The following is a 22,868-nucleotide window of genomic DNA, read 5'->3' as shown; positions in this document are numbered from 1 at the left end:
TGAGTCTGAGTGAACTCCGGGAGATGGTGATGGACAGGGAGGCCTGGCATGCTGCAATTCATGGGGTCACAAAGAATTGGACACGACTGTGCGACTGAACTGAACTGAACTGAAACTATGGTGGAGGTAATGAAGATAATGGTGACCTCATTCAAAAGGGCCCATGGACGCACTGCTATGCTTAATGCCCCCAACCCTGCCTCAGGCCAGCACTGACCCATGCCTCCTCTGGAGACTCCTGGACACTCATGGGCAAGTCTGGTCAGTCTTTTGTGGGGTCACTGCTCTTTTCTCCTGGGTCCTGGTGCACACAAAGTTCTGTTTGTGCCCTCCAAGAGTCTATTTCCCCAGTTCTGTGTAAGTTATGGTGGGGTTAGTGGCGACCTCCTCCAAGAGGGCTTGTGCCATACCCAAGTCTGCTGCACCCAGAGCCCCTGCCTCTGCAGTAGTCTGCTGCTGACCTGTATCTGCACAGGAGACACTCAAACACTATTCTGTTTCCATCTCTGTGGGGTCTTTGGGTCCTGGTGCACACAAAGTTTGCTTGAGAAGGTGCTGGAGAAGGCCTAAGCTGGAGAGAAGGCCCTTCCTACCACCCCCACACATAAAGGGATTCTCTGACATCTGGACTCTGCAGTTCTTAGCAACAAAAGCCAGACCTCAATCCTTCTGAGGTATTTCTCTTCACTGTGCTGGTGAATGCTTACACTGAACCCGAATTGTTTCCCACATGCTTCACACATATGCAGTTTATTTGTAGCGTATATTCCTTGGTGCTCAGTCAGGTACAAAATGTCTCAAGACTGAGCAACACATCCCACAAGGTTGGACCAGCCTTGGGAACCCTGAGTTAGGACATGCCTTGAGAATGTGCCTTCTTATCTCTCTTTCAAAACCACCAACCTGAAAGCACAGATATGTTGGGGAAGCACACATAGACTCTGTGGGAGGGGGCAGTCCTATCACAAATGTATTTCTTCAGTTCAGTTCAGTTCAGTTCAGTTGCTCAGTCATGTCTGACTCTTTGCGACCCCATGAATTGCAGCACACCAGGCCCTCCCTGTCCATCACCAACTCCCGGAGTTCACTCAGACTCATGTCCATCAAGTCAGTGATGCCATCCAGCCATCTCATCCTCTGTCGTCCCATTCTCCTCCTGCCCCCAATCCCTCTCAGCATCAGAGTCTTTTCCAATGAGTCAACTCTTTGCATGAGGTGGCCAAAGTACTTGAGTTTCAGCTTTAGCATCATTCCTTCCAAAGAAATCCCAGGGCTGATCTCCTTCAGAATGGACTGGTTGGATCTCCTTGCAGTCCAAGGACTCTCAAGAGTCTTCTCCAACACCTTACAAACCCAGAAATGAGCACATAGGACTGTAAGGAGGACAGAGGGCTGAAGTGAGGATGAGAAAGGGTCTGCTGTGCCGTTCTGAGCCTGGTAAGATCATAAAATGGGGAGGTCTACTGTGAGAAAGGGCACAGAGGTGGGATACAGTACAGGAAGGAAAGGCAGGGTCTCCAAATCACTTTTCTGTGAATGGCTTTTAGCAGGGGCTTGTCTCCTGGTGACAAGAGCACTGAAGAACAGAGGAAATTGACAGCAAGCAAGCAGCTGGTGTTCATGGACTGCTTAGACTATGTCTATAACTCACATTATGTGTAGCTCAGTGTTGAAGAGCACTTCAAAGGGAACAGTGAAGAGGAACAGGGCAGACATGAAAGTCAGACAGGTGTGAAGTAGCCTTGGCCAGAAATCAGACTAGAAATGATAAACAGGCAAAATGTCAAAAACAGATTACAGGTAGAAGTGAAGCTATGGTCCCTGACATTGGTATGAAAACAATAGGTGCTGGAGAGGTTCTTGGTATGATCTGAAGACAGCCCTGGCATGGAGCTATCCCACTTCGCAAGGCCAGTTCCCCTCTAGGGCCCTCTTGCCATGACTGGAGTCATACCTGCCCTGTCAGGCACCCGCATCTCTCCATGCAACTCCAGCTGGGTAACTACATAAAACCTGGAAGATGCAGATCTTAAGGGAAAGACAAGGTGGGTGAGCAGACAGCACTGGTGCAGAGCAACACACTCCATGACCATAAGGCAAAACGAAACAGCAACAGACCCAAACAAACAAAGAAAACAAACCCAATGCTACAAAAGGAACCTTGGAGGAGTGTCTTACAGGAATAGCCCAGTGGTCCCTCCAGGTAGTGACTGTACTGGTGCCTCCCATTCCTGGAACAGTCTGGCATGAGGAAATGCCAGCTGGAGGAAAGGGGGCAGAATCTGAGGCAGAGAGGTACAGTGAATTTGAACAGTCACTCTGCCAGGGTGACCAAATCTTCAGGATCCATTGGTTTCACTGCAGACTTCCTACTCCCATATTCTTCCCTGCAAGGCTTCAGGGATGCTGAAGGGTTGCACGGGAGAGGATCAGAATATACACTCGACACTGTGGTCTGGTACGGTACCCACAGCACCTAAGTAAGAAAAACTTGGAAGGGAGCAATCTCCACAGTCTGGCTGTTAGAAGAAAAGAGGGGTCCATGGAGACACAAGGAAGGAAAGAACTTAGTCAACGATGCTGAGTTGAGGCCCCAAGTGCAAAACTCTCCAACATCACATCACAGTACAGGAGTCTCTGAGGCACATCAGGAAGCTCCCGCTCCTCCTGAGACAAGTCCACAGCCACATCCTCAAAGGTTACACTGCCCTACCGTGATGGGGTGTGCAGTGTCCCTGAGCAGCCTCTCTCACCAGAACAGTTAGTCCCACAAACATCCACTCCCTGCCCATCCTCCTCTACAGCTCCAGCACTTAGGATATTACCAGGCCCAGAGGCCACTGGTGCCAATGAGAGAGTAACAGGTAGGAAGGCCAGGAGTCTGCAAATGGAGAAAATAGACTGCAGTGTCAAACATTCTTTCTCTCTCTTAAGCAGCAGGAGGAAACAAACTACAAGTGTTGGACTTTTTTTTCCCCTTCTCTATACAAATTTAAAAAGAGGTTTATTTTAAAATTCTGTGTTGTTATAATGATACCTGGTTCCACCTGAACTTAACTTTTCTCAAACCTTGAGCTAACCAATGTATTTTTCTTATGGAAATGTTTGTCTTAAGTTATGTTGATAAACTATGTATTTACCCTAGACTCTGTCTTCAAGTCGGTTCTGCCTAAGACTTAGAACTAACTTGACAAATCAGTATGTTTTACTTATGCAAATGTTCTCTTTAGCTATGTTAATAAGAGTACCTTTTTGCTTGGAAAGCTGCCTTTCTTCAAGATTCATGTCAATCACTTTCTGGCCCAGGACAACTCACCTTGTGCCAATATTATCCCAAAATGCATGTTGTGAGTGAGGGGCCTGGTGACAGTCTCTGAGTTCTGAGACATTTTCTTTCTCTAATTAGCAGCCTGCTAGTAGCTATAACATCCAGCTAAAGACTAGCAGGGGGGCACTCTTTCTGTTCCCTTCTGATGTCTATGTCAGAAGCTTTCTCTATCTCTTTCATACTTTAATAAAACTTTATTACACAAAAGCTCTCAATGATCATGCCTTGTCACTGGCCCCGGATTGAATTCCTCTCCTCCAGAGGCCAAGAATCCTGGCGTCTTTCGCAGTTCAACAACCTTTCACTGAAGACAATAGAGTATAAGGATTAGCCACCACAGGGTATAAAGGAACTACAGCCTCATTAATTATTTGTCAGTCTTGAACTAATCTCCATTTATCATTTGACATCTTTATACCCAAAATAGGAATGTAGAATGGACTGTTACAGGGAATTAATAGCCCCTGCCCCTTTAAATTCTCAGTGATAGGTTTTAGCCGTTCCTTAACCTCAGGTTTCAGTAGATACTGCTTCTTATGTGGAAATAAGTGTGGGTCTTTGAGCTTGACAACTACAGGAATAGTATTTTGTGCTCAACCCACAGATTTTCCTTCAACCCACACTCTCGGATTTACATTTTGTTCAATTAAACGGAGAGAAAGGGAAGGCTCCATATTCATGAAAACAGAGGCATGGACCTTGCTCAGTATACCCTTCCCCAAAAGGGGCGAGGGAGACTCTGGCATGATTAGAAACGCATTTGAAAATAGCACAGGGTCCCAGTTGCTGCTTCGAGGATGACTGAAATATTTGGCTCATCCAGACAGTCCTATTATGGAAGCAGATGGGGGAGAAAGTGGGACAGGGGCTTCAGTAAGCACAGAGTACGTTTCCCCAGTTCCAAAAGGAAATCAATGGAGTGGTCCCCAACAGTTATTAATACCTGGGGTTCCCCGGGTGTAATTACAGTGGGAGTTTGTATGGGGACACCCAGGCAACTTCAGTCCTGATGGTCTTGAGAGTCCAACCCCTGGGTCCTATGCCTCTGGGTGCAGACTCTCCTCCAGTGTGGTCCCTTGCAGACCAGACATGGAGTGGGGGGTGGCTTTGGATGCCTGAGGGCAATCCCGCTTGAGGTGTCCCTTCTTTCCATAGTAATAGCAAGTCCATCTTTTTTCACCTGGATCCCTCCAGGAATTCTTCTCAGACTGTTTAAGAACAGTTCTGACAGCCATTACAAAGGCTTCCACCAGTTCCTTTGTCTTTCTCTGCCTTTCTTTTCTTCACATTCCTTTCCTTAATAGACAGTTTGAGCCAGTTGCACCAGATTATCTAGACTGATTTGGTCCATATGCCTGTTTTTATTAAAACTTATGGTAGATATCTGGAGCCAACTGACTGAGAAATCTATCTTTTAAGATAACTCCTGCCTCTTCACTTTCAGGATCAATCTCAGTGAATCTGCAAACAGCTTCCCTCAGCCTATCTAGGAATTTACCAGGAGCTTCCTTCTCCTCCTGTTCTATGTTTGCCAATTTGGCATAAAGTCTTAGCATGCACTTGCCTGAGTCCTCAAGGATCCATCTGACAAAATGACTCTGATCCCATCTTCCTTTATTATCCCCAATCTGGTTCTATAGTTGGGACTGACTGATTCCCAGTAGGGAGGGCAGCTGTCTCATCCTCCCTCTTCCCTACTAATTCATTACCAAGCCATTCATCTCCATAGGCAATGGCTTTCCCCAAAACACGAGCTTTTGAGTCAGGAGTTACTGTTTGTCCCAGGATATACATCACATCCTTCCAAGTAAGGTCATAAAACAGAGTAACACCTTAAAAGTTCTAATATATTTTTCTGGGTCCTCTAAATAGTCTCCCAGATCCTCCTTGATTCTGTGTATTTCTTGATAAGAAATGGGCTTATTAACTCTCTTAGACTGATTATTTCCCCCAGCGAAGAGGCAACAGCTTGTGTGGCTGTTCCTCAGCCTCTCTGGCTGCTCTGTGCATGTGATCCCAAGGAAATATATATCCCAAGGATAGATTGGAGAACTCTGCTTTTCTTTATCTCTTTGTTTCCTGTCCTCCATCTCATCCTGTATTTCACCCTTAGTTTTTGCTTAGTTTTTTCTGTCTGAGCTTCTCTTACTTCGATTGTCTGAGTTTCTACTGAAACTAAAGTAGTTTGAGGTCGTACTGAGATGTATTGTTTGGACCTCTACTTGGGCAGTTTGAATCGTAGTTTGAGTTTTTACTGAGACAAAGGCAGCCCTTCTGGGTGGGATGGGGCGGGAGGGGGTGGGTTCCCTGACTTTCAGTTTGCTCAGTTTGGAGCCCCGGGTACAGGGGCAAAGTAGGAGGACAGGAGGGAGCTGAAGGTTTAATACCCAAATCTACACCCTTAGAACATAAGTCTGGCATGTCTCGCAGAGAGAAGGGCAACACATATTCTACTTCTACCCATTTCCCTTGTTTTCTACAGAACCAGTCTAATTGTAAAAGAGTACTATAATGAAGAGACCCTCCAACCGGCCACCGTTCGCCATTCTCCAATAGATATCGTGGCCATGCAATATCACATAGGAAGATCAGGTGTGTCTTCTTTAAGCTCTGGGGATCAGATCTACTCGAATTTTTCAGGATACAGTTCAAAGGGGTGAGGCTGGAATTGTTAGCTCCCATGTGTAAGAGAAAAAAAGTGACCAGCGCCATCTTTCTACTGGAGGCACCCCTCCCTAGATGGGGGTGAGGACAGACTCTCCACTGAAGCTTTCTTTCCCTGGTCAGACTTAGTCTGTCCCTTACCAATGCAGGCACTCTACTTGTCTCTCCTGGTTCTACCACCGAGGCGGGTGGAGATTCTCCAGGGGTAGACCTGATGGCATCCCAGACTAATTAATGTCCAATTCTTCACCATTAAAACATTGCTTGCCTCTGATGCCAGTTGGGGTGCAATCAGAGTAACCTTCCAGAATGCCTCCCAAGCTAAGACCACTGGGGGAAACATTATTCTCCTGAGTGCCTATGCACAATCCTGAGTATATCCCTAACCACAATAAGACCAGTATGAACATAAAACCAAGATGTTCCTTCCAAGTACCACCATATCAGTATAAGCGATAGCAAAAGAGATGGTGAAGGGCTGGCCAGTGAGGAAAAAGTGATTTTGTCCTTGAGTTATTAGGGTCTGTCCTTCCAGTTCATTCCCACAGATTCCACAGAAAGAATATCTAAGGATTTGGGACAAAAGCCACTGCAGAGCCTTCCCTCGTCCACCAAGAACTAGTGTTACCAAAGGAAGAAGGCCACTGTACTTCTTGTCTGAATAACCTTTAACCTAAGGGATGCTCTTGGAGCTAGAGCTCCAGCTAACTTATGAATTTCATCTAGCTTATGGCTCCTAGTGAGGCTAGGCACTTTCTGACTACTATTTCAAGTCTGAGAACTAAGTAACAATACACAGTAACAGCATAGATCACAAGTCCCTTGAAAGTTTATGATCTGACAGATTAGGTTACTAGTTCTAATTCCGAGGAAGTTATGAAATTGTCAAAGAGACCACAAAAGGAGAGTTCAGTCCACATTCTTCATCCATCTCTGGCCGTTTCACAAAGGAGACATTAGGTGCCTCTTGATATTAGGTTGGTATAATCCCCCGACAGGGTTTCTGCCATAAGCCGTATGAGGTCACCATGGAATCGCAGATTAGGACCCAGCTCTTGGTTCACACATGTGTGTCTCTTTCAATAAGTCATACACACAAGCACACCGTAGAGTTAGTAAAGTACAATAGAAAATGTGTTTGATAAGAGAACAAAGAAATAGATCTCCAAGCATCCTTACCTTCCCATGAAGAATCCCAGACAAGCCAAGATGAAAGGTTGTTGCTGAGCTGTGAAAGACACGAAGATTCTTGGCCTGATTCAAAAAGCTGTCGTTATATCTTAAATTAGCTTTGACTCTGTCCGTATGTTTTCTGTCACAAAAACAAGACTTATAATTTTGTTGAAATAACTGGTGAGAACAAGCCTATTTTTACTTCCTGTTTCTTGAAATTTTCTTGGAGGCTACCCTGGGGGCTTCAGTAAAGAATCTGCCTGCAATGCAAGATATCCAGGTTCAATCCCTGGGTCAGGAACATCCTCTGGAGAAGAGAATCACTACCCACTCCAGCATTCTTGCTTGGCAAATTCCATGGACACAGGAGCCTGGCAGGATATGGACATGAGTGAGCAACTAACAGCTGCACTTTTGGTTGATGTCAACAATTTAGTTTGGGGGAGTAAACAAAGATAAATGTAGATGAATTTCGGAATAGTTGACATTTCTACAATGTCAATTCATCTCATACAGGGATATGATTTAGCTCTTTATCTATTAAAATTTTATTTTGTACTTTTCAAAAAAGTTTAGACCTTTTTAGTATGATTTGAACACGTTAATACAAGGTCTAGCAGGGCATCCAGCACTTGATAGATGTAAAGCCAAGGTGTAGAAAGAGTGAATGGGTGAATTTAAATACCTAAGTCCAGCCAGCATGTCAAAGAAGAGCCAGGACTCAAGGTCCTGGCCAATTAGCCCCAAGTACCAAGTTCAGCTCTCAGTATGTGATTTTATTATGCCTACCTGGCCAGAAGGTAGAGAGATTTTACCAGTTATGCCACTCTTTATGTGGGGCATGCTGACTGTAGCCTGACATTGCACTAGACCCTAGGAAACAGACAAAACCTAGGCCCTTTCTTGGAGCCTAACAAATTTCCTATGGTAATGCAACTACCCATTCATGCTCTTAGAAGTAGCCTGGAGGGTTCAGGAAGTGATCCTATGTGGCACATTCTGCAGTTCACACTTACAGCATGAGATGTTTCCACGGTAACAACATTCCCACTGGGGTAGCTTCTTCCATCTACTCCCTTCTTCCTGGTTCAACACTTCAAGGGGGTCCTGATCCCCATGGCAGGACCAAAAACACCAGTGGTACTAAGTGTTCCTGAAGAAATGCTGGCTCCTCAGAAGTCACCCGCCTAAGATGTAGAAAATAGCAAATTCCACTGGGAGGGAGAAGGGACCTGTAATGAAGCTGCTCAGTCTTTGCCTGAGACACCTGTCAATAACCAGAGGGACAGTTAAAGGATTAGAGGCTCTGCCACTGTGCTAAAGGTCAGAGTGGGAGACATGCTATCTGTGGCCATGGACAACACTTGAATTCTTCCAGGCTGCCGAAGCAGGGGGGTTGTGTACGTGTTATTTTGCTTAATGTTGATGCACAATCCCCATTCAACAGATGACAGAATGACTTGATAAAGTTGCAGCAAAGTTGCCTATGGTCCCACAGCTTGTCAGCAACAGGGCCTGGGTTTACTTTGTTCTGTCTGACTCTGGTCCCCATGCTCTCAATGATCACATGTGTCACTTCTCACCATCTCCCAAGACCTCCTGGCTCACATCCTCCCCACAGCACAAACACACACACTGGGCACACTGAGCAATGCTGCAGTTATTTTATTAGAGTCAGACTGATACAGACCACATCAGGTGGGCCAGGTGTCTGGATTCCAGCTTCAGATGAGAAGGAAAACAGTGTAGGAAGCACGAGTGCAGGCTGGCATCTCTGGCAAAGATTATCTCAGCAAAGACGTCAGACTGAGACCTAATCCTAAACCAGTGTTCACCACCGAGGACAACTTATAGCCAGTGCAATCTTTACTGAAGATGACGGAAAGCTGGAAGGGAGGAGTAGGGACAGGATATGAGCCCATACCCGGGCTATCCTATCTCCCCAGGATCACCTCACGCCTCACCCTCAGGGATTCAGCCCCATCCCCAGCAAGAACCTCCGCCCACAGACCCACCACTGGAGAAGAGGCTGCCAGCAGGCACCAGAGGGAGGATGGCTCCCTGACAGCCGAGACACAGGCATCAGGAGGGAGACAGAGCCACCAGCCATGTCAGGAAGGAGAGGAGATGATAAGGGTCAGCAGGGCACAGCTGGGACTGGTCCTGAGGGAGGAGCAAGGTGCTGGAGTCTGGGTTTGGGCTACATCTCCTGCACCTTGAGCCTCTTCTGTCAGGAGTGCTGCGTGGACAGAACGTGCATGCAGGTGTCATAAACACCACCGTGTATCCTGTGAGCTTCTATTAATGATTGAAACTCTGCTCAGGGCAACCTTCTCATTTTAAACACTTCATTACAGAAAAATATGCAGAGACAGACTATTCACAGTCTCCAGTACTGTCTGACAAGAACAAGAAAGAAAAGATTGGCCATCAGTAGATACATTGCTAGCTCAAGCGAGCAGTCACAGGTACCTAGAAGCCTCCTCAGGAGCCAGGCACTGAAACACCACAGTGGAAAATCAGGCTTGTAGACACGGAGCCTATGTCAGTGGAAATGGGGCTCTCAGCCCAAGCAATGGCCAACAGAGTGGGAATAAAAAGAGGTGATAGGATCACAGGCCAGAAACTTCACAAAGCCAGGGAGTCCCATGCTGAAAAGAGACTCTAAAGGCAGGGGCTCCTTTTCAATATTCCTAAAATAGAGCTGGGGCTTCCTAGATGGCTCAGTGGTAAAGAATCTGCCTGCCAAGCAGGAGACATGGGTTTGATCCCTGGGTTGGGAAGATCTGCTGGAAAAAGAAATAGCAACCCATTTCAGGATTCTTGCCTGGAGAATCCCATAGACACAGGAACCTGGGAGGCGAGAGTCCATGGGATTGCAAAGAGTTGGGCATGACTTAGGGAGTAAATTACCTACACCAAAATAGAGCTGACAAAACGACACGTGTGTGAGCTGAATGCTTCCTTTCCTGCCAAAGATTAAAATTCTACTCCTCCAATGCTGGCTCCCAAACCGAAGGAAACACACACACACACACATGAATCAACACACTTGGCCCATTGCACTGATATTAGTCCTGTCTCTGTGACCCTATTGGCATGATACAGACATATTCAGTAACAAGAGGCTGGATGTGCAGGCAGACGGCGCTTGCATATTATAGGTGCTGTGGGGGCGCAAGAGCTCAGTCGTTTCAGTCTGACTCTTTGCAATCTGCCAGGCTCCTCTGTCCATGGGATTTTCTGGGCAAGAATACTGGAATGGGTTGCCATTCCCTACTCCAGGGCATCTAAATGACCCAGAGATGGAACCCATGTCTCCTGCATTGCATGTGGATTCTTCAACACTGAGCCACTGGGAAGGCCCATTACAGGTGCTGTAGGGTGGACCAGAGGCTTATGTAGTTCTCTGTTAATAGCTCTTGTCTGTCACACATCCCAAGACTGCATAATCTCTTACCATGTGGCATACTGCACTATGCATATGAGTTCTCAGAGTGAGGGTTAGGGGACAGTAGATTACCGTGATTCTCAGATGATTCAACCTGTTCACAGGTCCGTTCTCAGTGAAGCAATCCTTGGTTTTTTCTAGTGCTACTTTTTCTGCATCAGTAGCTTCAACCAAATCGAGGGTTTCATTCAAAAATAGTGTTGGTAATGCAAGGGATACAGTGGTAAGGACTCCATAAAAAATAGGGCAGGCTTCGGCTGAAAGCACAACAGAAAACACCTTGTCACAAAAATAACCAAGGTAGAAGGTTCCTGTTTCCCACCGTCTGATAGGAACTCACTCATCCAAAGCTTCAGACTCACCTCCCACAGGGACCCCCCTCTCCCAGGACTGCTTACATCCCAGACAGAAAACCTTCCCTATGAGGCACTCCCAGCAGAGGGAGCAGCAAGAGGAGCTAGGCCTGGAAATCCCTCCTCCCTTGACCACCGCCTGCAGGTATACCACCCTACTTCCTCCCTTCCAAAGAGCACCATTACCCTAAACAAACTATCCCCCAGGGTGTTTGCAGATAATGACCCGTCTAGCTCCACACCACCCCCTCCATTCAAAGACTGAAAGCCTCAGGGAGTTTGTGCCAGACTCCTGGGCACTGATCTGCCAGCTGCCCTCAGAATCTGCCCCTTGCAGTGGCTTGGACAGGACTGGGAAGGATGCAGTGAGACAGCACTGGACAAGGATCAGGAGGGTCATCCAGAGCCTCCTTCCTACCCTCACGAGTCTCAAAGGTCAGCTCTCTGGTCACCAGCAAGGCCAGCACAAGCAGTACTCCCTTCATCATGGCGGCAGCTGGAGTGTTCTGCTCAGGGCAGGGTTTCTGTTGCTTTATAAACCACAAGCTTCCTGAGCCCAGCCCATGCCCCTCCCAGGAGGACCAAAGGCCTGTGGTCATCCAGCTGGGCACAGGTCCTAGGCACACTCCCTAGGTCCTTGGCGTGTTTACTGTGGGAAGCCTTTCCTACTCTGAGAGCAGAGCTCCTGGAGAATATGTGGGGATATCTTTGCCAAAGACCAAGTGGAGCTGACATTTCTGACTCCATTTGGAGCCAAGTGCTTTGTTGCCCCAGCCCAACCATCATCTGTTTTTCTGAACATCCATCCGCCAGCCCATCCTGGTTCCAAGGGCAGCACTCTCTCAAACTGAGCAGATGGAATTACAGAAGGGCCAAGGACAGCTCTACACCACTGTCCGGTAGAAAAAAGTTCATCCAGAATCCTTCCCTTTTTTCCCAAATTTAAGTCCTGGAGATAAAAATGCCATACTGGGCCTTATTGAAGCCCCCAAATATCTTAACATCTTACTGAAGCCCCCGAATGTCTCTAGACAGGGCCCTGATGACTGGTGGACAGTAGCCTTGGACTCTGAATCATTCCGATCTGGGAACTCTCAGGACTTAAGTTCATGTGGGTTTTTTCAGGGGCTGGTAATTCTGTAATTTTGAGTCATGCCACCAGCTTTTCTCAAATATTCAAGAGAGAAAGTTCCAATGTTCTAGACCCCTAGTGGCTCCAGTCTTTCCCGTTCTCCTGGTTGTCCCACCCTCCTCCATCTGTGAACCTGGTCTCAAGAGATGTTTGGACTGCAGTCTATCCAGAGGCGTCAGGGAGTAGCTGTGGGGTTGTAGAGTTTATCTCCTGTGGCGGAGGCCCTGAGGTCCACCCAGAGGGCTGGGTCGGCCACAGGGGCCAGTGCACATGTGCAAACTCTCTCAAGAGACAAACTCAACCTTCCACGCTACCAAAGTAGTTTGTTGGGACAAACAATTTGAGACAGTCCTTAAAAAATCTAGAAGCAAAGTCTAAGAAGCTCCCAATGGCCAAACTGGAAACAGTTTGAAGACAAAATAAATAAAAGAGAAATAGATGATAACCCAAAGTATAAAGTAATATGTATCAGTCCATACTGATATACATATCAGTTCATTTCAGTCACTCAGTTGTGTCTGACTCTTTGTGACCCCATGGACTGCAGTACGCCAGGCCTCTCTGTCCATTGCCAACTCCTGGAGTTTACCCAAACTCATGTCCATTGAGTAAGTGATGCCATTCAACCATCTCATCCTCTGTTCTCCCCTTCTCCTGCCTTCAGTCTTTCCCAGCATGAGGGTCTTTTCCGATGAGTCAGTTCTTCACATCAGGTGGCCAAAATATTGGAGTTTCAGCTTTAGCATCAGTCCTTCCAATGAACACCCAGGACTGATTTCCTTTAGGATGAACTGGTTGGATCTCCTTGCTGTCCAAGGGACTCTCAAGAGTCTTCTCCAACACCACAGTTCAAAAGCATCAATTCTTCGGCGCTCAGCTTTCTTCACAGTCCAACTCTCACATCCATACGTAACCACTGAAAAAACCATAGCCTTGACTAGACGAACCTTTGTTGGGAAAGTAATGTCCTGCTTTTGAATATGCTATCTAGGTTGGTCATAACTTCTCTTCCAAGGAGTAAGTGTCTTTTAATTTCATGGCTGCAATCACCATCTGCAGTGATTTTGGAGCCCCCAAAAATAAAGTCTGACACTGTTGCCACTGTTTCCCCATCTATTTCCCATGAAGTGATGGGACCAGATGCCATGACCTTAGTTTTCTGAATGTTGAGCTTTAGGCCAACTTTTTCGCTCTCCTCTTTCACTTTTATCAAGAGGCTTTTTAGCCATAAGGGTGGTGTCATCTGCATATCTGAGGTCATTGATATTTCTCCTGGCAATCTTGATTCCAGCTTATGCTTCTTCTAGTCCAGCGTTTCTCATGATGTACTCTGCATAGAAGTTAAATAAGCAGGGTGATAATATACAGACTCCTTTTCCTATTTGGAACCAGTGTGTTGTTCCATGTCCAATTCTAACTGTTGCTTCCTGAGCTGCATACAGATTTCTCAAGAGGCAGGTCAGGTGGTCTGGTATTCCCATCTCTCTCAGAATTTTCCACAGTTTATTGTGATCCACACAGTCAAAGGCTTTGGAATAGTCAATAAAGCAGAAATAGATGTTTTTTTCTGGAACTCTTTTGATTTTTCGATGATCCAGTGGATGTTGGCAATTTGATCTCTGGTTCCTCTGCCTTTTCTAAAGCCAACTTGAACATCTGGAAGTTCACGGTTCACGTATTGCTGAAGGCTGGCTTGGAGAATTTGGAGCAGTACTTTACTAGCATGTGAGATGAGTGCAATTGTGCGGTAGTTTGAGCATTCTTTGGCATTTCCTTTCTTTGGGACTGGAATGAAAACTGACCTTTTCCAGTCCCGTGGCCACTGCTGAGTTTTCCAAATTTGCTGGCATATTGAGTGCAGCACTTGAACAGCATCATCTTTCAGGATTTGAAATAGCTCAACTGGAATTCCATCATCTCTACTAGCTTTATTGGTAGTGATGCTTTCTAAGGCCCACTTGACTTCACATTCCAGGATGTGTGGCTCTAGGTGAGTGATCACACCATCGTGATTATCTGGGTTGTGAAGATCTTTTTTGTACAGTTTTTCTGTGTATTCTTGCCACCTCTTCTTAATATCTTCTGCTTCTGTTAGGCAAATTTGGCCTTGGAGTATGGAATGAAGCAGGGCAAAGACTAATAGTTTTTCCAAGAGAACGCACTGGTGATAGCAAACACCCTCTTCCAACAACACAAGAGAAGACTCTACACATGGACATCACCAGATGGTCAACACCAAAATCAGACTGATTATATTCTTTGCAACCATAGATGAAGAAGCTCTATACAGTCAGCAAAAACAAGACCAGGAGCTGACTGTGGCTCCGATCATGAACTCCTTATTGCCAAATTCAGGCTTAAATTGAAGAAAGTAGGGAAAACCACTATACCATTCAGGTATGACCTAAATCAAATCCCTTGTGATTATACAGTGGAAGTGAGAAATAGATTTCAGGGACTAGATCTGATAGATAGAGTGCGTGATGAACTGTGGATGGAGGTTGGTGACATTGTACAGGAGACAGGTATGAAGACCATCCCCATGGAAAAGAAATGCAAAAAAGCAAAATGGCTGTCTGGGAAGGCCTTAAAAATAGCTGTGAAAAGAAGAGAGGTGAAAAGCAAAGGAGATAAGGAAAGATATAAGCATCTGAATTCAGAGATCCAAAGAATAGCAAGGAGAGATAAGAAAGCCTTCCTCAGCAATCAATGCAAAGAAATAGAGGGAAAAAACAGAATTGGAAAGACTAGAGATCTCTTCAAGGAAATTAGAGATACCAAGGGAACATTTCATGCAAAGATGGGCTCAATAAAGGACAGAAATGGTATGGACCCTTCTGTTTACCTGGAGCCAAACGATGGTGGAGGTAATGAAGATAATCGGAGAAGGCAATGGCACCCCACTCCAGTACTCTTGCCTGGAAAATCCCATGGACGGAGGAGCCTGGTAGACTGCAGTCCATGGGGTCGCTGAGTCGGATACGACTGAGCAAATTCACTTTCACTTTTCACTTTCATGCCTTGGAGAAGGAAATGGCAACCCACTCCAGTGTTCTTGTCTGGAGAATCCCAGGGACGGGGGAGCCTGGTGGACTGCCGTCTCTGGGGTCGCACAGAGTTGGACACAACTGAAGTGACTTAGCAGCAGCAGCAGCAATGAAGATAATGGTGGCCTCCTTCAAAGATCTGTTGAATGATTACATGACTATATGATTACATAAATGTGGGAGAGGAGACCACCAATTCTTACAAAAACATCCTGAATAAGAGTCATTGATTATCCCATCCAGGAGGGAGAAATTACTGCCCTGCCCTCTCTAAGCATAGGCTAGACTTAGGAACTCATTTCCAAAGAGATGGAGAAGGAAATGGCAACCCACTCCAGTGTTCTTGCCTGGAAAACCCCATGGATGGCAGAGCCTGGTGGGCTACTGTCCATGGAGTCACAGAGTTGGACACGATTGAGCGACTTCACCTTCCAAAGAGGTGAGGAGTGGAAGGGGAAAGTAGTGCAGAAACTTGACGAACTTGTAATCAACTAATCAAGGCTGACATTTCCAGTGGTAAGACGCACTGCTGTCACGTGTACCCTGATGAAAGGGGACGAAAGGGCACTTCTCCTGTGCAGTGTCTTCTTCAAAACCCAAAGTCTGAACCCACTGTACATTATGAGAACAACAGTACAGAAACTCAGCTTGCGGGCCCCTCGAACATCCTTGGCCAGTTCTGCTCAAGACTATCAAGGCCATAACAGAGTAGGGGATAATGAGTAATCCACAGAGGAGAGGATACTGGGGACACATGACAATGAATGCAGTGTGTGTAGTTGCAGGTTGGATCCTGGAACCCAAAGCGACATTAATGGACAATCCAGTGAAATCCAAATGAAGTATGAGGTTCAGTTAGTAGTAACGTTCCAGTGTTGTTTCTCAGGTTTGACAAATATTTGCGACTACTCTATACATCAGAAATTATTTCAAATGTAATGTTATTAATAACAACTTGACACAAGAAGCTCAATGTGGTACTGTGTGACAAGCTAAAAGGATGGTGTGGGATGGGAGGTGGGGTAGGTTAAAGAGGCAGGAGACATACCTATGCTTACAGCTGAGTCATGTTTTATGGCAGAAGCCCACACAATATCGTAAAGTAATTATCCTCCAAATAAAAACACATTAACAAAAAAAAACAATCTGCATTGGGAAATGGCCACATCAGTGGCATTCCTCCATTGACCCTGACCAGCTCTTCACCCTGATGTCACCAAATGTCCCCACGATTCGGGAACGTCTCAGAGGATCCTGTAGAACCTTCAGAAGGGCACTTGGCTGGATTTATAGCAGCCACCTGTGTTATTCAGCATTCTAAGCCCTGGCTCCTCTCCTCACAGAGTTGCAGAGGGCATTGGGGGCAGTGTCTTCTGAAGGACAGGAGGCATGGGATCCATGGGCAGGGGTCCCACCACATAGAAATCCTGCCCCCACAGACAAAGAGCCAGCATGTGCAGCCTGGGCCATAGGGTGTTCACCCTCCTGCCCAGGAACCTCTGAGACACATCTGCAGCCACCTGAGCCCCTCATGGGGTGACCTTCAGAGCAGTGGCCCCTAGGCAGCAGGAGTCATGGTGAGAATGGGCTCCACAGAAATCAGCTGACACTGCAGCTCAGTACTTGGTGACTCTTTGCCAAGAGCAGTTACCGGATGTGAATCCTATTTGGCATAGGGTTCTGACTGTGGTCATACATTGTGTCCCAATTTCAGATCATGTCTTCAGTAAACTTTAATCCACTACAGGTGACTCAGAAATAACAGCCAGGTGCCTCCAGCCAAAAGCTATTTGATTCTGACTTATGAAATATTTGAAATCTTTATCTTATTTATTTTCTCCCAGGAAATATTCATAAGCACATCCTATAGTAAATAAAACTAAAAAATATTCTCATTTATTGACTCCAGAGAAATGGAATATTCCTGCCATTATTCTAACAAACACTGTGCAACATCTACCGAATGCGGGCCCTCTCCTAGTCCTGGGATGCAGCAGCACACAGCACAGCTCTCGCTCTCCTGCAGCCCCTCATCACCTAAGAGGGAGTGAAAGACAGTGACCACAAAGGAAGAAGCGCTCTGGGCAAAGATGAAGCAGGGGGAGAAGACAGAGGGCTGTGTGGGGGATGAGCAGAGGGCAGCACGCTTTGATATGAGGCCTCAGTAGTCTGGGGAAATCTGCGCCCTGTGATACTTGAAGACACCTGAGGACGAGGGAATGAATCATGCAGCCACTGAAGGAAGAGCCTTCCAGGCCGGGAGGGCTCCCCGTGCAGAGTCCCTGCTGCAGGAGCACACTTGGTCAGGTCAAGGAGCAGACAGGAGGCACTGAGGGAGGAGAGAAAGGCAGGGACAAGTTCACAGAGGCAGCAGCAGTGCAGGGCTGGTTGTGCAACTGGCCCAGAGATTGTGGCCTAGAGTGGGCCTGGCTTTTCCTCAAGTGGTAGCTCTGGAGAGGAGATGGGGGGAACAGTACAGAGACACTCAAGAGTAGAAAGAAGTTGCCGAAAATGGTTGTACCTAGAGACTGTCATACTGAGTGAAGAAAGTCAGGGAAGTAGAAACATCTTATGACAACTTTTATATGTGGCATGTAAAAATACAGAATATAAATGAAGTTATTTATAAAACAAAACCAGACTCACAGACTTAGAAAACGAACATTATGGTTGCCAGGAGAAAGGTGAGAGAGAGTGAGGAAGTTTGGGATGGACGATGCTGTGTTTAAAATGGATGGCCAACAAGGACCTACTATTGCACAGGGAACTCTGCTCAGTGTTATGAGGCAGCATGGATGGGAGGGGAGTTTGTGAAAGAATGGATACATGTGCATATATATGGCTCAGTACCTTTGTTGTCCTCCTGAAACTATCATAACCTTCTTGCTGCTGCTGCTGCTGCTAAGTCACTTCAGTCGTGTCCGACTCTGTGTGACCCCATAGACGGCAGCCCACCAAGCTCCCCCGTCCCTGGGATTCTCCAGGCAAGAACACTGGAGTGGGTTGCCATTTCCTTCTCCAATGCATGAAAGTGAAAAGTGAAAGTGAAGTTGCTCAGTCGTGTCCAACCCTCAGTGACCCCATGGACTGTAGCCTACCAGGCTCCTCCGTCCATGGGATTTTCCAGGCAAGAGTACTGGAGTGGGGTGCCATTGCCTTCTCTGATCATAACCTCCTTAATCGTCTATAATCCAGTACAAAAAAAAAAAAAATCTCAAAAGAAAAGAAGAAAGAAGTTGCAGAAAATATTTCTGTGTAGAATGAGATACTATCAAAGTTGCCAGGTGGAACGACTTGGTCAAGAGAAAACTAGAAATTTCTTGGCCAGCACATAGAAGAGGTTTCCAGCCTCCAGAAACTGATTCAGGGGAAGTGGCCCAGCAGAGGCCACTGACAAGGTCAAGGACACAGTGATAACAGCAGGGCAGGGCAGAAGCCACCAGAGAGCCTGACCCCTTGCGCTCTGGCTTGCCTGGCACTTACTCCCTGTGAGACCATTCCTAAGCTCAGAGTCCACTCCAGCCTGTCTTCAAGATCATGCGTCATTCTGATGGGCTGTCACAGGCCAGCATTCAGGAGGCCTGATTTTTGAGCATTTTTGCCCTATTTAGTCAACCTGGGGATTTTCAGTTGGTAAGCTTCCTGTGTCAGCTGTCCCTCCCACGGAGCCCTCCAGGGGGGAGGAGGCTGAGCCAGTGCCCTCTGTGGACTCAAGGACTAACATCTTGCCAACACACAGCTCCTCCTGTGCAGCCTTGGGAAACATCAGGCTATGGCCTGGCAGAATCTTCGGGAAAAGGAAGCATCCGACACAAGGTCCTTCAGGGTGAAGACAAGCACAGGTATAAAAGGGCTCCAGGTGTGTAGGGAGCACCTACCCCCAGCACCATGACGCGGGCTGGAGCTCTCCTGCTGCTCTGCGCTGCCTTGCTCCTCATCACGGGCGGAAGTGAGTGGCTGGGACCTGGGCTGCCCAAGGGTTCCGACACCTTCCCAGGGCAGCACTGAGCATGTCCGGAGGGGAAGGGAAGAGTTTGTTCTGATAAATGCCTTTCAGGGCGTGACCCCTTATCTTTCTGTTTAAGACTGTGACAACTGTCCGGCAGTGAGAGAGGATGTTTACCTGTTTGTGAGGGGGGACCCCTGAAGAATACATTGCTAAAGTAAAAGAATACAACACAAACAGTGCGATAGTGGCCAACACCAGGAGGCTGAAAGACAGAGTCGATGAGAAGTTGACAGAAGAGGATAAGCAGAATGCTCTCAGCATCCTGGTGGGTCAGGCTGTGTGTGGATGTGCCTGTGTGTGGGCAGGGGTGTCAAGGGTCTTCTCAGGGCACTGGGAGGTGGCGGGGTGTGGGGGTGGGGAATCATTTCCTCTCCACCCTGGCTCTTCCCTGAGAACCTGAGAGCAGTAAGAACCTCATGAATGAGGAGGTAGAGAGGATGTGGCCGACACCCACAGGGTGGGCAAGGATCCTGCAGGAAGACTCAGTCTAGCCCTGGAGCTCCTGAGCTGGCCCTGAGTGCTCAGCTCTGCCTGGTCACAGGCCTGGGACCCTCCAGGCCCTCCTGGCTCTGAGATGCCACCTGCCTTTGGAGTTAGGCCCTCAGCACTGGCCTCCTTGACTCCAGCCTCTCCAGCAGAGGAACCTGAATCTTCTGTAATCCATTCACATTAAGTCCTTCTTTTCTCCAAACATCAATTCTTTCCTTTTTGCTTTTAAGTTCCTACTCCATCTCACCTAAACCCTACATTTCTCCTTGTTGCCTAGACCCCAAAGGGATATTTATGCCTCACATGCCCTAAGAGGAGGCTGCTTCCAAAAGCTGTCCTCCTGCCTTCCCCATGCCTGGGATGCCCAGAATCGAGGATAAGGGTGAATCCTCTCTCTGCTGCCCTAGAGGTGGTGGGACAAGCAGCTGTTTCAGCTCTTAAGTGTACAAGGGCCAGAGGGAGGAAGCAGACAGGGGTCAGCTCATCCCTGAAGACTCCCAGGTGTCACTCCAAAGCTCTGCCAGGTGGTCTTCAACAGTGTCCTCCATTCTATCCCAGAAGACTGCCCTCAGCCCTGCAGGGAGACCCCACAATCTCTGTTCCATTGTAGGAAAATTCCCTGGGACATATCCACCTTTACCTGCTCACATCCAGAGGCCTCCCTCCAAAGCCTCCCAAGCCTCACAAGCCTACCGGTCCCTCCCCTGTGTTCAGTGCAGCTTCACATCTCCTCCACCTCTGAGGCCTCACGAGATTTCTGCACCTTCTCTTACAGAATAAAATATACTCAAGTTCTCTCTGCTGATGGAACTGTCCCTGCCAGGAACCCAAGGAAGTCACTTGGCTGATCACTAAGTAGTGTCAGCAACCCACCATGCCCAAGTGTCTGAGTAGGTAATACCAGAAATAAAAGGCTTTCCAATTCACAACAGAGTGCTTACTCACTGGACATTGGGCTTTGGGGGTTGGGGAGAGGGAGGACATGGCCACAGTGGAGACCACCAGTGTGCCTTCCATCTGCAGCTGGATTTCAATGATGTGAGATGCTGAAAGATAGTGAAAGTCTTAGTCGCTTATTCATGTCCAGTTCTTTGTGACCGCCATGGATTGTAGCCCAACAGGCTTCCCTGTCAATGGAATTATCCAGGTAGGAAAGAATACTGAAATGGGTAGCCATTCCATTCTCCTGGAGATCTTCTGGACTCATGGATCTTGCTTTGCAGGCAGATTCTTTACTGTCTGAGCAACCAAATGTTGATCCCCACAAATTCAATAGGTGTGGGAGGGTTAATGATCATTAAACCAGTCAGAGTGTCTGATCACTTCTGTCAACAGGACCCACAGGTCATGAGCATCGTCCACCAGATTTCTTCTTCCCAGCAGTCTTGAGGGGTAGGAGTAATCATCCTCATCTTACAAGGGAGAATCTGAGGCTCAGAGGAGGTAAAACATCTGCTGAAGAGACATAGCTTCCCTCACCCATCCATGTTGGGGAGATGACCTCGGCTAACTCACCCTGTGACTGTGCACATATTATAGTCCTTCTTTGGGCCTCTAGTTTCCATTAACAAAATTGAACTACAACCAAAGTAAAATAATGGGTGATAAGGGACCCCTCTCCTAAGCTCCTGACAGGAGAGGAAGAACAAAGGGTTAAGGTTCATTTGCCTAACTCCGTCACTCCTTGGGCCTCAGTTCAGTTCAGTTCAGTTGCTCAGTCGTGTCCGACTCTTTGCAACCCCATGAATCGCAGCATGCCAGGCCTCCCTGTCCATCACCAACTCCTGGAGTTCACTCAGACTCATGTCTATCAAGCCAGTGATGGCATCCAGCCATCTCATCCTCTGTCATCCCCTTCTCCTCCTGCCCCCAATCCCTCCCAGCATCAGAGTCTTTTCCAATGAGTCAACTCTTTGCATGAGGTGGCCAAAGTACTGGAGTTTCAGCTTTAGCATCATTCCTTCCAAAGAAATCCCAGGGCTGATCTTCAGAATGGACTGGTTAAATCTCCTTGCAGTCCAAGGGACTCTCAAGAGTCTTCTCCAACACCACAGTTCAAAAGCATCAGTTCTTCGGCCCTCAGCTTTCTTCACAGTCCAACTCTCACATCCATACATGACCATTGGAAAAACCATAGCCTTGACTAGATGGACCTTTGTTGACAAAGTAATGTCTCTGCTTCCCTGGTGGCTTAGAGGATAAAGCGTCTGCCTACAATGCGGGAGACCTGGGTTCGATCCCTGGGTAGCGAAGATCCCCTGGAGAAGGAAATGGCAACCTACTCCAGTACTCTTGCCTGGAAAATCCCATGGATGGAGGACCCTGGTAAGCTATAGTCCATGGAGTTGCAAAGAGTTGGACACGACTGAGCCACTTCACTTCAATTCACTTCACTTCAATGTCTCTGCTTTTGAATATGCTATCTAGGTTGGTCATAACTTTTCTTCCAAGGAGTAAGCATCTTTTAATTCCATGGCTGCAATCACCATCTGCAGTGATTTTGGAGCCCCCCAAAATAAAGTCTGACATTGTTTCCACTGTTTCCCCATCTATTTCCCATGAAGTGATGGGACCAGATGCTATGATCTTCATTTTCTGAATGTTGAGCTTTAAGCCAAATTTTTCACTCTCCACTTTCACTTTCATCAAGAAAGTTCCTCTTTCTTGTTTCAAGTTTTTAGTTCCTCTTCACTTTCTTCCATAAGGGTGGTGTCATCTGCATAGCTGAGGTTATTGATATTTCTCCTGGCAGTCTTGATCCTAAATCCAAAACCCCAGTTGTGGACTCAGCTGCTTCCACATAAACACACACTGAGTTGGGTCTCACACTCAGAGTGGACGTCCAGGGGTCTGGGGCTTCTTGCTTATTCTGTGCCTCTGCTGCCTGCCCATGAGCTTGGCCCCATGCTCACACTGTCTGATTCTTCTTCACCTGATCCCACCTGCTCTCTAAGAGCTTCTTCCCACCCAACAGCCCCCTCCAGAAAAGAGTCTGCTGGGCTTACCCAACAGGGCTGGGTCTAGGATGGGGAGTCTTTAAGGTTCTCATAGTTAGGAGGCTTAGGACAGGTCCCCAAGGTGATCCAGAGCTGCTTCTTCTCCCTGTGGAGGGGACGCAGGGGAGGCCTCCTTGCCCAAAGCGACACCAGGCCCCTGTCTCTGCCCATCACTCCACCCCCACCAGGCTCTGTCTGGGTGCTCTTCTAAGATGGAGACCTGCAT

At 47.3% G+C, this 22,868-nt stretch overlaps 2 protein-coding genes across 2 annotated transcripts; one reads left to right on the top strand and one right to left on the bottom strand.

Annotated features, from left to right (window-relative positions):
* Window positions 1-8,949: 8,949 nt before the first annotated feature.
* On the bottom strand, window positions 8,950-11,457 carry LOC128063879 (major allergen I polypeptide chain 2-like). Its single transcript, XM_052656706.1, has 3 exons — window positions 11,388-11,457; window positions 10,689-10,873; window positions 8,950-9,051 (listed from the first exon to the last, which is right to left on the bottom strand). The coding sequence occupies exons 1-3, from the start codon at window positions 11,455-11,457 to the stop codon at window positions 8,950-8,952; spliced, it is 357 nt and encodes a 118-aa protein (XP_052512666.1).
* A 7,579-nt stretch (window positions 11,458-19,036) lies between these two features.
* On the top strand, window positions 19,037-20,451 carry LOC128063799 (major allergen I polypeptide chain 1-like). The gene is given in 4 exon segments (XM_052656615.1): window positions 19,037-19,097; window positions 19,234-19,280; window positions 19,282-19,422; window positions 20,422-20,451. Coding segments are annotated over 4 exon segments (279 nt in total).
* Window positions 20,452-22,868: the final 2,417 nt, after the last annotated feature.

This window comes from Budorcas taxicolor, chromosome 18, assembly GCF_023091745.1.
Source record: "Budorcas taxicolor isolate Tak-1 chromosome 18, Takin1.1, whole genome shotgun sequence".
Classification (NCBI taxonomy): domain Eukaryota; kingdom Metazoa; phylum Chordata; class Mammalia; order Artiodactyla; family Bovidae; genus Budorcas; species Budorcas taxicolor.
Note: the sequence above shows the minus strand (reverse complement) of the source record. Positions and strands in the feature narration are given on the sequence as shown.